Raw genomic sequence first — 19,212 nt, forward strand, 5'->3', positions numbered from 1 at the left:
TAGTCGTCGTTCCACGTGGTCGTCGTTCTAGAATTTTCTAGAAGATTTCAAAATGTTCTAGAAGATTCAAGAATCCCGCCAGTAATTAGGAATATCTCTTCGATTATCATGTTCTCCTAATACGAAAACGTGAAATCGATAAAATCCAAATTTCATCGATTTCGCATTTTCGTACTAGGAGAACATGATAACCGAAGAGGTATTCCGGATTTCTGGCGGGAATCTAGAAGTTTCTCATTCTCTCAGTTTTCGAACTTTTGTATCCGGAACATATGATGACCAAAGAAGTATTCGGGACTTCTGACGGGAATCTAGAAGTTTTTCATTCTCTAAGTTTACGGATTTTTGTATCCGGAACACATGATAACCAAAGAGGTATTCCGGACATCTGGCGGGAAACTAGAAGTTTCTCATTCTTTCAGTTTTCGGACTTTTGTAACAGGAATACATGATAACCGAAGAGATATTCGGGACTTCTGGTGGGAAATTAAAAAATTGCAGATCTTTTGTGTTTTAATTTTTATACTATCAAAATGGCATGTCTAGGAAACACATTTAAGGAGGGTTTAATAAAATAAGAGAATGTTTGTGAATATTGTATTTTTATTTTTCTAATGTACAAAATAATTATGTGTGCATATATAATACAAGGTGTACAATATATTACAATATTTACAATATGTTAGAATACGATATAATATCGGATAATATAATATATAATTTTAATTAATACAATGCAATATATATATCGCCTAAATAATCACTATGTCATCATCGCTATGACAATCTTCAACACAATCAGGCGATTACGACCGCGGAGAGAACGAGCGGCATCCCGAAGTTGCTCAGTGTAATTTAGCGAAAAGGGTAATTGCTCGAGAGACCTTTGCGTATGTAGAAGGAGCGAGAGGCTCTTTGTGAACCGAGGACAACTTGATTCCACGCGTAATTTCGCGCGCGCGCAATGTCGGTATTATATCTGAAGAATGCTCGAAAATATCCGTGTGTCGAGAAAAGTACTCGCGTCTCCGAAAGTCAACTTAAAAAATCGCTGGACATGCAGCCGCGTCCGTAGTCCATCCGTAGTCACAGAAGATATCATTGTATTACACAGAACACATGCGCTAAACTTGACGAGCACCGAGATAAAGATCGCACGGTAATTGCATTTTCTATCAGTTTGCTCTCGCGATAATCTGATAACGAGTATTTTATTGGTGAACTCGTTATCGCGGATCTTAGTCGCGATCCGTGTCGTGTTCGGTTTATCGTTCGTAATTCGTTCTTTGCCGAGAGAAATCTAGTCTCCGAGCATCATCGAAGCATACATTATTAACATTCCACACGACTCGTTTCTCTCCGACGATGGTAAATATTTTACATCTCCACCCGTCCGACCTCCGTCGCGGAGCGACACGCCCGCGCTCCCGCCGCCGTTTCGAACTTCCCGCCTTCGCACAGCCTCGTATACTCCATTCGCCGTAACACCTTCCAGCGACGCGCGATCGAACGCGTGCCGACATTTTCGCAAAATCTACCGCGAGAAGACTACGATTTCACCTCGGTCTTCGCGCGATTTTTGCGAGTGCGAATACGAGTCGCTCAGGGAGATCCCCGAGTTTGAACAAGTCGCCGGGCACGCTAATCGACTCTCGACTGCCGACTATCGATCGAGTCGACTGTCGACAGTCGACTCAACCTTCGTGACATCGCATCATCAGTGTCAAAGGGCGCTGTCGTGCGATCAGCGGCGATCTGGCGGTGGGTGGACTGGTCAGTCAGAGGAGCGTGCGTGTCTGTGCATTGGAAGTGTTGTCGGCGGCGTGGTCGTGCGGGACTCGGCTAGTCGTCAGCCTTGAATCGTTGAGCTCAGCCGTCTACGCGACGCACGCGTCCATCCTTACTGGACGTTCCGGCGCGTCCAGTTGGTCGAGTAAGTTCCAACGAAGCTCGGACGGCGGCCAGCGGTGGCGACGTCAGGCGACGTTGACGAACGGCTTCGTCCCTCGCTGCCGCCGTCGCTCTGCCGTCACCATCGTCGAGTTGTCAATGAAAACCGATCCCGAATTGTATCTGGGTCAGAGGGCATCAGCCGCCGCGCGTTGGACGCTGGCCGAATCTAAAGGCGAGGTGTGCCGATGTCGATCGCCGCCGATCGAATCAGTCGATGGGCGGACGATCGGGCGAGATTCGCGCCGACTGCCTTCACCGGTGACTCCTTCGCTCGCCCATTCACGATAACGCGTGTTCTCCTCGCCGCGATAAGAGAAGTCGGTCGTGTTCTATCGCGAGTTGGCTCACCTTCCCCGGAGCGGCGCGCCCGTATCGACGTCTTCTGTTTCTTTCTGTCGTTCTTTCCCTCTCTCTCTTTCCTCGGCGCGCGTCCTCCCGTGAACGCGACCGCGCGCGGGTCAATGCGCCCTTTGAATAATTGATTCCAACTTGGCGAATGGACGCCAAGATAATTAGCCCGAATCGACGAAGCCTTTCCCATTGTTTACGGTGATGCAATCGCTATTTATAGGCGCATCTCTGTCCCTATGGTTGCGTAATTTTTCATTTTGCGGGTAGACGTTTGGTAAAAGCGAACGTTCTCGTGCGAGTGGCCGGGATCGATTGGGTAGTCGCGCGTTGTTCGTGCATTGTCGTAGAATCTCGCGAGAATGTCGAGGAAACATTCGGTTATTGACCAACGACCATGGGACGATTTGCAGACTTCCTCGTCTACCAAGAAAACCACCATGACCACGGCAGCCAAGTTGTACGGCAAGGATCTCAGTGAGTACGAAGATATTGACGTGGATGAGCTACTGGCACAACTCACGCCGGAAGAGATCAATATACTCGCCAAGGAAGTGGATCCTGATGTGAGTCTGTCTTTGTGTCGGTGAACTAATACAGTGCTCATTATTTGTCACCATGCTTTCCTTTGAGATATTAATCTGAGATATTAATCTGGGATTGTGCCCACAGGATAGCTTCATGCCACCTTCGCAACGTTGCAGTTATGAATGTGACAAGAGTCCTACAGGGCCGCTGAATCGAAAGAAACTCATCGAGCACATCAACAAGCAGGCTCTGGAGACGCCTGATATTCCAGAGCTGAAGCCATATGTACCTGGTGTGATCAGAGGCAAAAAAGTGAGTCAGAATTTATATTGAGTTTACAAATGGCAGCTTTCTGTGCTGTTCGAATGAGGACACTGCAGTCCGTCGCATAGTCTGACACTGAGTTCTGTAAAAATCACGTTTCAGTGGATACCTCCGCCGCAAGAGACTATAAAAGAGAAGGAGGCAGAGGAACAGATCGCGATAGATCTCGGGGAAGAGTACGAACAAGCTCTCTCGTCAGCCACCCAAGAAGAAATCATCGATCTTGCTGGTGAGTCAGATCGTCTCTCAAATCGTCCACTGTGTCCGAGTAGAGGAGAAAGACGAGCATGCGATGAAGAACGCCTCGTTATGTTGCAGCTATTCTTGGATTCCATTCCATGATGAATCAAGATCAGTATCACGCGTCCTTGTTGAACTCTGGACAACCGGTCGGACTCGGCTGGGACGGCGTGACGAAGGCTAGCCAACCGAAGGTCTATCCCATGGAGCCGCCCAACGACACAGACGTCGACGCCACCATCAAACAAGTGCGCGACGATGACTCAGCTCTGACCGACTTGAATTGGAACAATATTAAAGTGAGTATCGCCTTCGCCGAGAGCGCGCTGTATCTCGTGACGCGACTAAACCGATAACACGGGATCTTTCTGCAGAATATCTCGGACGAAAAGTTCATGCAGTTGTTCGAAGGCTTGGAAATAAACACTCACCTCGAATCGCTGAGTTTAACCAATGTTGGACTGAACGACAAAACTGCGCAACGGCTGGCAGACGCTGTAGAGAAGAATTCGACGCTCAGAGTACTCAAGTGCGTATAAATCTCGCAAATCCCGTCAGTTCTCCCTTGCTTTCGTGCCTATTTAACGAATTTATTCGATCCCTCAGCGTGGAAACAAACTTTATAAGCCCGGCTGTGATAGTGAGGCTCATCAGGGCCCTTCTCAAAACGAAGTCCATTGAAGAGTTCCGATGCTCGAACCAGGTAGGTCGTGCGGCTTAAATGTGTTAATCGTGTGTACGCGACGAGGCGATGAAGCGATCTCACCCTGCGGTTTTGTCTGTCAGAGGTCACAAGTGTTGGGTAACAAAATCGAGATGGAAATCACACAGTTGGTGGAACAAAACCCGACATTGCTGCGACTCGGGTTGCACTTGGAGTTCAACGACGCTAGACACCGCGTGGCCGCGCATCTGCAACGCAACATTGACAGGAGTAAGTACACGAAGCGCGTCTTGTGACACCGACGTTGATGATATTTTTCAGCACATCGTAGAATATCACTGGGAGCACGCACGATTAATAATCCGGTAGAACGGAAGTCGTGTCGTTTTTGAGGACGAGAAGTCCTCTTTCGCGCGTGTGAAATGATTCGCAACGCCCCGATAGAAAGTGATCACCTGTTATCTCACGAGTTACAAACGTGAAGAGTGCGAGAAGCCTCTCCCAGGTGCAACAGATTCAATAACAGCGCGAATGACGGAAGGCCCCCATTTTTTGGTAGGAGGATATTCTTCCGGAAGTGTACACTCTCGCGTTTTAGACAAAGTAACTTTTCACATTCCACGCTTTCACGTCGCCAATGCGACGTGACTCTTTTTCCCTAGGTCAGCGTGCTGCGATCTCGAACAGGTGTCGTAAATCGCGTTAACCGATAGGAACCCAACGAGGCGCTCCTACGAACGCGTCACGTTGATAGCACCATTGTTCCTGCGACACGACGATAATTGTACCATTAATTTTCCGTTTAGATGGGAGCAATTGTATGGGGGACTATGGAGACCACGTGACGAAATGCTTCTAACCCCTCCAAATCTGCTTCGTAGTCTCACGTAGCGCTTTATTTAGTACATCTCGCCATTCTCATCCACATTCATCCCGCTGTATAAGTTCATTCATTTTTCTAGCTAGTGACATATAGAGGTAATTATGAGAACCCGGCTCGTCCCGTTGTGCAATTAGAGAGTGGAACCTCTTCCCTGTAGTTTAGAATCATTGCAAATGCTCACAAAAGATTTATTCAGTATCACGTATACGTGTCCCCCAAAGTCGAAATTTGGTGGGAAATTGTATACGAGATAACACGTTGGATATCTCATGTCACGTTTCGTTATCCCCCCCTTGATGCCTCCAGTTGTTTTTCTTTCGTCACTCATCCTTCAGTTTACACTCGTTCATTGATCATTCGTCCCATTCGTTCTTTCATTGAGGACATTACACGTAAAAAGAAAGACGTGTTCGCAAGTGGCGCAGCTGTCAGACTGATTCGTCTGTTTTCAATTTTCAGCGAAACAGAGCCGGAGATTGTAGGGTAGTTTAATTTGGTGCGGAGTGCCGGTAATCGTCGACCGATTTTCATCTTTTTGCTTTTTTAACTAGAGTTTGACGATTCGAAACGCGCGCTTGTGGTCAACGTTGAGCGGCGCGCAGCTTCTTCTCGTATTCTTGATTATTTAACAAGACAAAGTATTCAAGAGACGTTTTCGGGAATGTGCGATTTGTGCGCTTTCGGTTGTGCTGATAATTTGTTTACGTAAACGTAAATCGCTTGACGCTGAATATACAAAGAGTAACATTATACGGTATACAAACGGTACAAACTCGATTCATCTCATCGTCGTCTCGAAGCTTCGAGATCCATCTATTTAGTTTTCGAGATAAAAAGAACAGACGCGGTCCATTCGCGTAAATCCTAATAAACTGTGCCGAAGTCGTTTCTTTTCTTATTTGTTTTCGTCCTCCTACCGCATGTATCAATGAACCACTTCGTAGAGACCGTTGCGATTGACTTTGTGTAGATCTTGATCCCCTAGATCTTTCAACGCCCGAGAAATTGCTAAGATAAGAGCTACTCGCGTTTTCCCACGCCTCCGTTTTGTCTCGGTCTCTGCCGAAAAACTCAAGCCCGATCCGACCACGAATTCAGATAATTGCGATTTTTTAACCGACTCATTTATCTGGCCAGTCTGCCGTGTGGAACCCATGGAACGCGCTAAGGTCGTAGCGATCGGTGCTGGTGCTGGAACCTTCACCGTTCTCCCCGTAGATGACTTAAAAAACCGAGCGTAGCGCTGTCGCGGCGCAGTGAGTAGCTTTCTTGTTAAAACAGCCAGCTCGTCTTTCCCCACCGTGCGACTTGGTTACTTGTTTTTAGCACTTAGATACTGGACCCTTTGCACTCGCGCTCGTCTCGATAACGTCTATCGCAATCTACGTCAATTGGAACGAAATCTCGTCGCACGGATCTCGTCGTGCGAAGAGAGTTGCTGAAGTATATAGAAGTCGATTCTTGTTTACGATATTAAATTTACTCGACGAAACAACGACGAAAAGTCGCAATTCACACGATTCACCGACGTTACTATAAATTGATTTTGATATTATCGTATAAAATAATAAAGTCTCGCGCGATATTACTTACTGATAAGTTCCGGCGAGTCACAATTGCCGAGAAATGTTGTCTCGAATGTCGACTCGAATGTGTCGTGTCTTGATTGTTAAATTATGAATGCAAAGGGTCGCACCGTTTTGACCGAGACCGAGTATGTATCTGTAGGCACCGTGATGATCCCGAATGTGTCTTGTCGGTCTCAGCATCCGATTGAACATTAGGAACGACCTGTTTGCAGTCTTGCGTTTTATGTGCATTTTGTCTAAGACTTTTCTCGCCGAGGCCGAAACCGCGCGTGTAACACACCACGATCGTCTCTCGTGTCTGTCTCGTGACTAAGAGAATGCAACGGCTCTTGTTCCTCGCGACTGTCGAAGCAGGATCGCGCGATTACGAACGGCACGCGTCGTGACTAACGCAACACTTGGACCTCTCGTGAATTCGTCGCACGATTTGGTTTCTTTCTTGCATCGTCAGCATCGCTTTTTTGCCCCTCTTTTCTCTTCTCTTCTGTTTTGTTCTGTTCTGTATTTTTCCCGCGCTCCTGCCAAGTTTCTAGCTCCCTTCAAGTGCGATCTTCTCACCTCTCTCTAACGCTCGAATAACCACCACATGCTACACGCGACGTACGGATGACAAAAGGGTGTGACTCTTAGCGTACCTCTTAGCACCTCACCGAAGCTGTTTCACAGTCAGGCAGGACCAAGGAGAGCCGCCAGGCTCCCCACATCGCGTTTCGTTCTACTTATTTCGTTGCTCCACGTGTAGGTGCTTGTCACCGACGCGTTCGCGTCCGCTTTGACAGGCGGTGTCGATCGCGATGTCGAGTCGCAGCGGTCCACCTCGACTCGCGAGACCAATAGAAGCGGTTGTAACGTCGGTGGCAATTTTCCGATATCTAATGCGGACGAGCGAAGGAAAATCAATATGATTAAAGACGACGTTTTGGGTCATCGTAAAGCTCGCCCGAGCCGAGTCTGACTCGATGTCGCATTTTATTCCAGCCGATCCGTTCGACCATTTTTTTTTTTTACATACTTATTATATTTTACACATACACACACACACATATATATATATACAGAATATTAATAAAATTTTCTTTGATCATACGTATTATTAATCAATAATAACCAGAGCTAAAAACGTTGAACGATGAACGTGCCGTCGCATCAGCTCAGGAGACTGAGATTTTACGGCAAACGCGAACCGCACGATACCGTCCGGGGGTGCCAGCGGATCGGCTGAAAATCGAAACTTTGAAGGAGACCATCTCGGAGTCAAGACGCTCGATCGAGGAATCCGCGAAGTCGACGATCGGAAGTCTCGCTGGTCTCGCCAGTTCGAGGGTCGCCGCCGCGGCGATAGCCCCCCCCCCCCACGATCATCGCGAACATTCACCATCACACGACGACAGAATACGCGAGTCTCAAGCTGCGATATATACTTACGACACCTATTCTTTCCCAACAGTACGGAAAGATCTAACGCTGCGGCTACAGTTCCGATTCTTTAACATGAACCACAGGAAACCTGCCTTGATCCAATGAAAGGTACCCGCGCTGTGTGGTAGACCGTCAGCAGAGAGAGAGAGAGAGAGAGAGAGAGTGCAGGCTGCGTCTTTGCGTCTCCTCCTCGCCAGGGGGAGAAGAGCTTAACCGCTGACGCTATTTTTATAGCTTCACTAACACGGCTTCCGCGACAAATTATCGTGAGCGTGAGCGAGAAAGAGCGAGAGAGAGAGAGAGAGAGAGCGAGCGAGAGCGAGAGAGAGAGAGAGAAAAATAGCGCGCGAGCTCGAGGGTGTTCAAACGGCGATCGGGAGCGGAATCGTCGGTAATCGGAGCCGAGTCGAGCCGAATGGAGTCGTTCGTTTAGAATAAAATCCTCCCCGCGCAGGAGGGCGCCCCCTCGCATTTCCATATAAATTCGCAAAGAGTCCGCGTACGGAACTCGCGAAATAAATTCGGCGGCTCCGACTTATTCCCCGGGTCGCTTTATTCCGGCGAGTCACGCGCGCAATTTGCGTGTAAATGTTGCGCGAGCTGCTCTTCCGGGGCGTAATCGGCGTACGTACGTTGCGATCGATCTCGCGGCCCGATCGGCGGATCCTCCGTGGTCGACGTCGCACGTTGAATGCCGTGACGATAGCTGCGCGTCTCTCTCATCGAGTCTCTAAATTTCTCAAGGTGAAATTCGGAAAATAAAGAAATCTAAGTAAATTTCGCGGTAAATCTCGAGAATCGTCCGAAGAATAATTAGTCGCTCAGGGAGCCAAGGAAGAAAGAAAACGGATGTCTCCCGAGTGACGTTTCTTCGGCATTTCGATCGCCAACAAAACGCGGCTGTACGTAGTTAACGTTAACGAACCGCGACGTCGCGGAACGTCGCGTGACTCCCCCGAGCACGTCGCGAGTATTTCGCGACGTGCGCGCAGCACCTGCCCGCGCGCACCCCATCGAGAACCACCCTCGACGGGGTGCGCGCGATGAGGCTTAGATGCATCCTATCAAATCCGATGAAGTCGTGACGCGTTAATTTCCACGGCAGCGGGGGCAGGGAGGGGTAGAGCTTTGTTCGGGCTCGCGTGACGGGTCCTGCCGACGTAAACCGTCAGCACGAAGACAGCTTAACACACGCCCGGCTCTGCCGCCGCGAGCGAAGGCTGACTGACGTCTTGCAGCGAATGAATCGCGCGGGAGCGGCCGTATCTTTTCGCTTTTCGAGCATCGGCGCGAGTTCCCGCTGTAACTCGCTCGTCCCGCGAGGACGGGGAAATCCGACCGACGAGCCGGGACGGAACGCAACCGGGAGTGCTTCGTCGTTCCTTTCGAACGAACCCTCTTTTCCCCCTTTTCTTTTTCCGTCTTTCTGGATCTTATTTTTATTTTCCGTCGCGGGCAATTCCGGCTAAGACACCGCGCTCGTTCGCGGCTAAATCGAATCCCGGAATGCGCTTTTTCCGCCGGCTCTCGGGACGCTCTCCAATTCCCCGCCGCGAATTCGTCAGCGCCATTAATCGCGCGGGGAATCCCCGCGAAATCCGGCGGACCGCACGGGAGCCGCTCGTCGCGGCTTCGTACTTCCCCGAATTTTCGAGCATCCCCGCCGGCCGGCAGGATGAACGGCGGGTTTCGCGGCGGCAAGTCCACCCGCCACACCACGGTTTCCCGCGGTCGGTTTTCTGGTCGCAGACGCGGCTGAGAGAATTCCGCCGCGAATTACCATCGGGCTTCTCGCTCGCCGCGAGATTTTACGACGTGCTAATGCGGAGATCGGCGCCGGGTGTCGCAACGATGACAAAACGCCGCGGATTGCGCGCGCGCGCACGCGCGCTGTTTTTAAAATGCAAATCGCCGCGGTTGGAGAACAATCCACTCTTTCATCGGGATCGGATTAACGACGCGAGCCTGCGTTAATGAGCCTGCGAACGGCCGCGCAGCCGGCGCGAAATTGCTAATATTTATCGGCGTATTGCGCGGCTTTTTAAAATAATATCCACCCTAGTGTTCGCGCACGCACCCGTAAAATGTTAATTGTCGATGGCGGCTGCTGCATGGGGGGCGGAGGGGGGGGGCGCGAGCGCTCACTTCGGTTTATATCGCGCGCGAGATTTATACGACGACCGGGGCGCGCGGCAGGAAAGCCCCTCTCGTAACTCTCGTATCTTTGAAGATCGCATCACGTCGGATTTCATAAAGTAAATCGCGTATTTATCGCCCGGTTGAGCTTTACAAGCCGGCGATTTGTCGCGCACCGCCATTGCAGGGTATTACGCATTCGTCCGGGCGATTGATTTTTCGCGACCGATAATAAAGCGGCTTCGCCGCTCGCTCGTCGAGACGAGACAGATCGCTTCTGAAAATGAAGATTTTATTTCCGCTTCTATTTCGCGTTCTGTCGGGCGATGACGAAATTGATTATTTCGCGCGATCAAGGGGGGATTCGAGACTCGAGGGACATGGCTGTGTGCGCGGTTCTCACCTCACCGAAATTTTATTCACTCTCACGAGGAGAGAAAGTGCGAGGGGGAGGGGAGGGAGAAGCAACTCTATTATCTCCTTGGCATATCGTCTATCCGACGCTGCTCTCTCGTCTTTATCGCGTGATTCTTCGATGAAGCGAATTTACTCGACGCGAGGATTAAACCGCGTCGAACCGATTGTCAGGGCATTCGTTTGGCCAAGATGGCGGCCGATTATTAATTATCGTTTAACCGATTAAACTCGGGGGATCCGGTCGATCAGATTTCGCGGATGTTCGCGTCGTTCATTCGCGCGTCGCAACGGAAAGTTTTGACTCTCATCGTTTTTCTTGTCCTCCTTGTTTTTCATTTTCCTCTCCTTTTTCTTTTTGCGAGAAATTCCTCTTTCCGCCCGGCGATTCTTCTTCACGTCGTTGTCGCGATTTTTCTCCGCCGCGCGACGCGCGCTAAAATTACATCTCCGGGAACGCGAAGCCGCTCGCTCGCTCGCTCGCTCGCTTACTCGCTCGTTCGTTCGCTCGGCGAACACGTGCGTTAGATTAATGATTGCCGCATCTGTCTGATGACTAACAAGCGGCGCGCGCCGTTGTGTCTGTCTTTGCCAGTCTCATGGAGATTTCCCACTAACCGGCGACACGAAATTTACGACTCGCTATCGAGCCGCTCCTCGCGAGTCCGCTCCACCGTTACGTTCTCGTAATGCACATTAAATCTTTCGGATGCGACGGCATCTCGAGCCCTTCTTCGTCGTCCTCGTCGTCCTCTGCGTAGCGAGGAAAAAACGTCACAGGACGAGAGACGACAAGGACGACGAGGACGATTGCGCTTCGCCCCGTCGATGAATTACCTTAAGAGGACTGGAGGTTCAGATTATTGAAAAAGCGTGCTTGTTTTTGATAATGATTTTTTGTGACGAAAATTTTACATATATTTATATAACATAGTGAACGAGATGAAGAGTAGAAAAATTTTGTTTTTAAACAAATATTATCAAAAATAAGCACGATTTTTCAGCAATCTGATCCTCCAGTCCCCTTAAATCCCCGCGTCACTCGCATCATGAGACACGCGGAAGTGATTACGACTTGGCGGATCACCAGCCGCGAAAATAATTCGCTGGACGGGGTTATGGAAATTTCCTGTCCGGCGGTGCCCGCGCGAGGCGCAAACGGGACATCGTATACCGTACACGGTAAGATCGGAGAGGACTCGTAACCACTCGTAATGTCGATCGCGCGGGAGCGGCTCTAGTGCGGCTGATGTATATTGCATTTTCGCGGCATGCCACTATCGCTCGGCCGAAATGCGAGCGCGAGAAGCGTGCGGCAAATAAGTTGGACGCGCCGCGATGCCGTTTGATCAATTATTATTATTATCGCCAGCGTTCAGCGCGCGTCCGTCCAATTGGAACGCGCATGATTGTGTTTTTCGCCCTTTTTTTTTTTTTTTTTGCCAGATAGAACGTCGACGCGATGTTGAGCGAAGAGTATCCTCTTCCGACGCAGGTTGTCGCGAGATGTATCGGGATTTTGAAGGAACACCGAGCAAAAAATATGCGCGCGCGTACGTTTTACTTGGGAATCGAATCTCCGGGCTGAACGGCCGCTGAAAGCGATCGAATCGGCGCCGGTTTAATCGCGAGCGGCGCAAAGAGAAAATTGCGGCCGATGGAATCTGCCGCGGTGCGCTCGATAGGGCGAAACAATTTGACGAAAGCAGCGTGAGAACGAAAGACAATTAAAAAACGACGCGCGCGCGTGCTCGGTGATCTGCGAGGATGTTTTACGTTTCGCGGCCGCGCGGTTGGGATTACTATTTTACGTGGGAGGGAGAGGGGATAACGATTGCTCCGTGATCGTTCCTTTTAATCGTGCAACGTGCTTTTTGTTCGCCAACGACAGGTGATCGCGATCCGACGAGCGCGCTCGCGCGCCATTCGTCGTCGGGGGGGGGGATAAACTGAAAATTGCCCGGCGATCATATCGCCAAGATTGCGAGACACCGCGCGTTTCATCTTCCCTCGCCCTCCTCCTCCCCTCACCAGCCCTCTCGCGCGTTCACTCGTCTCGCGGGGAAAGCGGCGAGAAACGATCGTCGGACGATTTACAGCCGGGATCACCTCCGCGCTAGGGGAGGGGATTCAACGCTGCCGTAATGACTCTCGCGGAGGATACTCGCGCGAAAGGACGAAAAAGAAAAGCAACCGCGGAAAATCGCCAGGATAATTTCGCGCTCGATATTCAAGCAAAGACGCCGCGTTGCTTTTGCAGAAGGACACACGCTTCTCGCGTTCGCCGACACGCGACAGCAACGGCCGTGCGATGTTGTTTGTGACCATGTCTGTTTTCTTGCAACACTCTTTACCGGCATGCCTCGTACCGATTCGGTAAAGAGCCCTTTTCTCTTCTTCTCTGTTGCTAAACGCATATGATGACAGTGTTTCGGGTGTCTGTTGCAGTACGGCAGTCCCGGCTCGGGGTGGCGACATCTTAACGCGAAGTGGCGTTCGTCTAGGTATTATTTGTACATATATAATATATATACATATATATATATATATATATATACACACACGTATATACATGCACTCCACATACATATATATATGTTATCTTACAAATATCGCCCCCTCTCTCCCAGTCACACACACACACACACACACATACTCGCACACATCGGCCGATCTCACCGGCGCGCGGCGCCTTGTCACACGCTTTAGAGGCTTAACCCGATTATCCTGTTCGCGCGCGATTGCCAAGAGGAGGAACCGCGTCGCGTCTCCCCGCGCGCGGAAACGCGAATCGAAAATCGGAAGCAGTTGCCGACCGGTGAATGTTGATTTTCCCGACGGAGAACGAGGAATCGTTCACGGCGACGGGCGGTTTTCTCGGCGCGAGCGCGGCGATTGACCGGCGTCTGGAACGCTCTCGAGATAATCCCGCGCGTCGCTAATTCCGTGAGTGCAATTCGCCGAGGATCGACGGGGAATGCGGGGGGTTTGGGGCCGACATTCGGTCGTTGATACAGCGCGGAGGGTGGGTGAACCGCGCGCGTGGCAATCGCGCGCATCGCCGGAGATCGGGACGCGCAATGTACCCGCTGACTGTCGCTTAATCGCATTTCTCCGTTTCTCGTTTGCTCGCCATTTCCCTCCCCCGCCGCCGCCGCCGCCGCCGCCGTCGTTTTACATCCCCCGCGACGCTTGTACATATTCGCCGTCGTTTCTCCGTGTCGTCCGTGCCGCGCGCACAGCCCGGCGCGCGTATATTTGCACAATATACGTGCGTTCCCGCCGCATATCCCCCCCCCCCCGCCCTCGTCCCCGCCCCTGCGGTGGCTCGATTACATTGCAAGCACGCGCGATGCACGATTCTCGAAATTGGACGCCGGGACAATTTCGGGCGGCCGGGATATCGTGGCTCACGCGTAGCAGCTACGACGCCGAGAATTAATTAGCGTAGATGCGAGGCGACTTCCGGTCCCGCTTCTCCTCGCGCTTCGTCGGCGCTCGAAGCGCCGCGCCGCCGCGAGGCCGCCGAGAGAGGAGAAAGTAAGGAACCGATAGAACCATCGCTGATAGGATTTCTTCCTTCGGAGAGGAGAAACGCCCAAGCCGGAGGACGCGCGCGCGTTCCTCGGCGATGTTGTTGTCGTCTCGAGACCGCGCGTTCCGCGAACGTCGAGATTTCAATTTCGCAGCTGAGGCTGCAGGGGAGTGCTTCATTCGCCATCCGGCGTGCCCGATGTTCCGCGCGACCTGGCCTGTTCGCCAGGCACGTCGTAGGCAAATCCTGGACACGCGGCATCAAGAGCCTTCGATTCTTCGCGCCGATGCGCGTGCGCGGCCGTCTCAATTACAACGGCTTTCACCGCGACTCCTTCATCCGATAACGACCGATAACGGGCTATCTGCAAGCGAGCCGCTTCGCGAGGCTCGAGGCCACTTTTTATCGGTGTGCGTGCCGCGTCGACCTGCCGACCAACCGGTCGGTCGGTCGATCGGTCGGTCGGAGCGGCCTGGCAGGCGAGCAGATCGATCTCACGATTGCGCCGGAAGCGCAGTTAAGCGCATGCAAGCTTGTATCGCGCCGAGGGCCACATGTTATCCGGTCTAATGGCACGCTTAGCGCTGCCGGCACCGTGACTTTTTTCAAGCTTAGCTCGCGATACGCGCCGCGATTAGCGGCCGCAGCCCCCCGCCGCGCCGCACGTGAGCGGCGGTTTGCGATTTCGGAGCTTCCGCAGCGCCGCGAGACGCTTCGAGTTAGTTCGAGCGTAGTCTCGACCTCGATACCGTCAACTTCGCCCTCTGATCCTGTGAAGGGCCTTTGGCGGCCCCGCGTTTCCCGCGACGCTCTGTGTTCCGATGGCTCGCCCGCGGAATCCTTTTTTCAACCGCTCCGTTTTTCAACCGCTGAATCTGAATTCGGGCCAGCCGCCGTTGGCTGGAGAATTTACTCGGCCGCTGCGTTTCCCGCGCGAGCTTTCCGCACCCACGGAGTAGAGAGAGAGAGAGAGAGAGAGAGAGAGAGAGAGAGAAAGAGAGTTTCAAGGGGAAGCGCAATTTCAGAGAGAGGCGCGACGCTTCTTCCACGTCGGATTCTCCTTCTTCTTGTGGTCTTCTCGCTTGTACTTTGCTCGCAAGACGCGCGCCTACCGATGAGAACATTTCTCGGTCGGTATTTCGCGCCGGATCCCGATGTATTCTCCATTCGCGCTGCACTAGAGTCGCACTTCCCCGAGGTAGGCGCTGGCCCGTTGGCACAATCTCACCCCCTTCCCCCTCCCCCACAGCGAGACAAGTATAGTGCATATATGCATATAGTCAGCATGCGATCACTATCTCTGTACACTCTGTATACCTGTATATTAAATTGGTGAATTATTGCAAATGCGGAATGCGTTAACAACAACAACAATGTGTTAACCGGCGGCATTACGCACAATTAGCGCACGCACGGTGTTGGCGCCGTATCGGCGATAATTAATGCGTTCGCGTAAAAGCATGGAGAGTATCGTTACTCTCGCCAATGATGTTCAGATGTTGGACTAATTGAACGTGATTAAACAACAGAGAGAAAGAGGGGAAGAGAGAGAGAGAGAGAGAGAGAGAGAGAGAGAGAGAGAGAGAGAGAGAGAGAGAGAGAGAGAGAGAGAGAGAGAGAGAGAGAGAGAGGCCTACCGAGCGGCATCGGCCGGGGCGATGCTGCATGGCGGGTTATGGTAAAAGAAGCAGAAAGAGAGAGAGAGAGGGGGGGGAGGGAGTGAAACGCAAGAATACGGCGAATAATGGCGAGGCGAACGTGTCGCAAATGCGTCGTTTTTCGTCGCGGAACAAAAACGGAAACGTTCCTCGGGCCGATGTTATTAGCGAAAATCGCGAAGCGCGCGCGTTGCCGAGGATTTTTCAATTTTTCGATCGCGCGCTCGCGCTCGCTCCGTTGATTTTCCTTCGCGACGCGGCCGGGTCGTCCCGTAGCGAGCGGCCGCCGCTTCGAAAACATCGGCGAGAGGGACGAGAAAAAAAATATGTATACGGCGAAATTTTGACGAGATGCGCAGAGAAGCGGAGAGGGGAGGAGGGGAGGAGGAGGACGATAGAGGGAGGTGAAGAGAGAACCGAGTGAAAAAGGGTCCGGTCGGGTTATACGCGCGCGGGCTCTCTGCCGGAAAAATAATGGAAGCTTCAATTACCGTATAGATTGCGCGAAACTTCTATCCCCGGCCGCTATTCTTCCATTTCACCCCTTCTTCCTTTTTGGCCGCCACTGTCCTCCCGTCGCCTCCCCGCCACTACCCTGTCCCGACCCGCCGCGTCGTTTTTTGTTATTTCAGCGCCCGTCTGCCAATTTTCACGGAACAAAGTAGCGCGCGCGCGCGTGCGAGAGCTGTTCGCGACGGAGCCGGGAAACGAAGGTGAATTCGCACCTGACGCGGAAACGAAATATTTCCCTGGCGGTCACTTGCGCGTCCTTGCGGCCTGTTGGTCCCTGTGATCATTTCATTGGCGTCACTCTCCCAACTTGGCAAAGTTCCGCGTCGGATCCCGAAGACGCGTAACTCGCGTGCGGTCGCGTCAAGAGGCGGAGAGGTGTTGGAAAAAAGGAACAGGAGGAGGTGGAGGAGGAAGATGAAGGAGAAGAAGAAGATCGTATCGATAATGTAATAGAGGCCGTCCCGGGCTGTTATCGGGAGAAATATGTTTCCAGATGCGTGTCCCGATGCACGCGAGTGTATATTTTAGATGCATGTCGCAGTTAAGCTCCCGTGTGTTATGCAATAACTGCACGCTCGGCTCTGCGTGTTCCTTTTACATGAGCGCCCTTCCGAAGGGAGTACATTCCGATGGATTCCCGAAGATTTGTGAAAGAGTGAGAGAGAGAGAGAGAGAGAGAGAGAGAGAGAGAGAGAGAGCGGATGAATATACCTGTCCGTCGGCGGCCGCGGAAAGCGGCGGAGGAGGAGGAGGAGGGACAGTCTCGGAGCGTAACGATAACACGTCTGTCAAAAAGTTGTTCGGCGGAATCGCACGGCGATGCATCAACTTCGTAAAACTACCTCCTGCTCTTGCTCCACCCTCCGCCCTCCCGCAGCCTTCACCGGTCGAATACGGCTTCTATCAAGCGGCTTCGAGGCTTTCCTCGGCTTTACTTATCTCGGCTACATCCCGCGAGTAGATTTCTTCGGACGAGAGTTTACCGAAATCGCGGCTGCGCAACTGCGCTGGTAATGATAAAGCGGATTCAGTCGCTACTCTGAGAAAGTACGGAGAGAGAGAGAGAGAGAGAGAGAGAGAGAGGGAGAGAGGGAGAGAGAGACGCTACGAGAGCGGCGGCGGGCAGGGTTAGGCGTGGACGGAAGAACGGAGGGAGAGGGGGGAGGAAGACTCGTTTTACGGGGCATTAAATTTTGACGAAGTGGCTCGTCCTATACCGGAGGATCCGAATTATCCTGGAACAGATAAACAGACTGGCGGCGGGAGGGAGGGAGTGGTGGTGGTGGTGGTGGTGGTGGTGGATGAGAAACATCGGAGGGTAGAAAAGGGAAAACAGAACGTCGACATTTCCAAAGAGGTTGTAGCGGTGTTTTGCGATCGCGGCGGGTACCGCGAGGGGGTGCGCGGGGGTGAGAAGAGACAGGAAGAAAGTATGATGGAAGTACTTCGGGGATTTTCACGGAGGGGGAAGATGAAATTTAGGAACGCGTCAGTCGAGCGTGAAAAGCTCGATGGCCGCGAGCTGTCTCGGCGCGAGCTCGGCGAGTTCCCCTCCCCCTCCCCTCGTGCCCCTCGTTCTTCCTCCTTGCTATCCTTTACTCTTTTCCCTACGTCGCTTCGTCCTGAGAAACTGTCAACGCCGCCAACGGCGACGGTTGCAGGAGAAGGATCGTCTGTTTTTCACTCCCGTCGCTCTAACCGCTCACGATGACCGCTGCGATTTTCCGATCGTCCTCGGGATTTATCCGGGCCGCGAATCAAACGTCGCTACACGCGGCGGCCTCGGAGGATCGGAAAACTACGGGAGGCCTCCTCCTTATTTCCCTGTTTTCGTCTCCGCCGCGCGCACATTCCGACGTTTACCGCATCGAGCCTGCGATTTTTCCAAATCAAACTCTCGCGCGCTTGACGCTCCTGAAGGGCGCGCAATCAAATCACAGTCGCGGCCGACCAACCGCGAGTCATCGCGAGCTCGATTAACGGCGCAATTAACCGCGTTCGGCGTGTCCGCTGTTAATTAGCGCCCGGAAGAATCGGTCGGCCGAAAAGTCGACGCGCACCCTCCCCCCCCCCCCCGCCCTCGCGCGACGACCGTGTAATCGGTGTTTTGCGCGGCAGCGAGGGGCGGGCTCCGGGCGGGGGATTGTCCGACAGCTAAACTAATTACGGCCGCTTCGTTTGCGTCCGCGCGCGCCGCTAATAACGAATTACAACGGCTCTCGCCGTGCTCTCTGTCTCTCTCTCTCTCTCTCTCTCTTCGCGCGCAACTCGGCAGAACTCGGTCGTGCGCTTCCGCCGTCGCTCCGCAGCATCCTCGTCTTCGTCTTTCTGCTCCCTGCTGCGCTCGAGAGCGCACGTATGCGTTCGTTCGCGCTCTCTCCCTCTCTCTCTCTCTTGCGCGCGTGCGATAATTAATTCCCCATTAAATGCAGAACGCGGCTTACTCCGGGAACTTAACACGCGTCGTCGCACACTTCGCCGGCAAAAGCTCGCTGATACAACCGGGTTATTAATGATCCATCTCAGCGATGGACCATTCGGGCGCGCGCGCGAGAGAGAGAGAGAGAGAGAGAGAGAGAGAGGGAGAGAGGCCGAGCATCTCGCATCGTGAGTCCTCATACTCGCATCCGCGACGTAACGGATAACGAGCCTCTCGACACGGTCGATTCTTGCGCGAGACGCGTGTCGCGAATGTCTCGCGTCGGACACGCGAGGTACTCCTGTTCGTCCTGTATGGATGTTCGTCCCTCCAGTCTCTTCCTTCCCCTCTTTTTCCCCGCGAAGAGCACATTCCGTGTTGCGCTTCGTCCCTTCGAATGTCCGGCGAGACGTAGATGACGATCTTTTTTTCTAATTAGACGTGCAGAGCTGGATATCGGATGTCGGCTGACGTGTCGTGATCAAAGTCCCGGCAAGGATCGCAAGGATTTATTTCACGGTGGTAACTCTCGCGCTCGGCTCGATACGCGCTATCAGTCGCGGAGAGTGGATCTCTTTTCGTCGCTCGA

The 19,212-nt window shown here is 52.5% G+C and overlaps 1 protein-coding gene across 17 annotated transcripts in view; it reads left to right on the top strand.

Moving 5' to 3' along the window:
- The window catches only part of tmod (tropomodulin), a 63,001-nt gene that overhangs the window by 39,080 nt on the left and 4,709 nt on the right, over positions 1-19,212 (top strand). For 3 of the 17 annotated variants that reach the window (XR_003113252.1, XR_003113259.1, XR_003113263.1), the window contains 10 exons: positions 2,715-2,867; positions 2,974-3,141; positions 3,256-3,382; positions 3,472-3,692; positions 3,768-3,922; positions 4,000-4,096; positions 4,180-4,327; positions 6,078-6,196; positions 7,977-8,056; positions 12,947-13,008. Coding sequence is in view for 6 of the 17 variants with exons in the window: in XM_025301077.1 (XP_025156862.1) it covers positions 2,715-2,867; positions 2,974-3,141; positions 3,256-3,382; positions 3,472-3,692; positions 3,768-3,922; positions 4,000-4,096; positions 4,180-4,327; positions 6,078-6,181 (1,173 nt within the window). In the remaining 11 variants the exon portion in view is untranslated. Of the gene's footprint in view, positions 1-1,723; positions 1,934-1,967; positions 2,131-2,714; positions 2,868-2,973; positions 3,142-3,255; positions 3,383-3,471; positions 3,693-3,767; positions 3,923-3,999; positions 4,097-4,179; positions 4,328-5,399; positions 5,450-6,077; positions 6,197-7,976; positions 8,057-12,925; positions 13,009-19,212 lie in introns of those variants that run through there. The other 14 variants (XR_003113262.1, XR_003113261.1, XR_003113254.1 and 11 more) reach the window with 14 other exon arrangements.

This window comes from Harpegnathos saltator, unplaced genomic scaffold, assembly GCF_003227715.2.
Source record: "Harpegnathos saltator strain DR-91 unplaced genomic scaffold, Hsal_v8.6 scaffold401, whole genome shotgun sequence".
Lineage (NCBI taxonomy): Eukaryota > Metazoa > Arthropoda > Insecta > Hymenoptera > Formicidae > Harpegnathos > Harpegnathos saltator.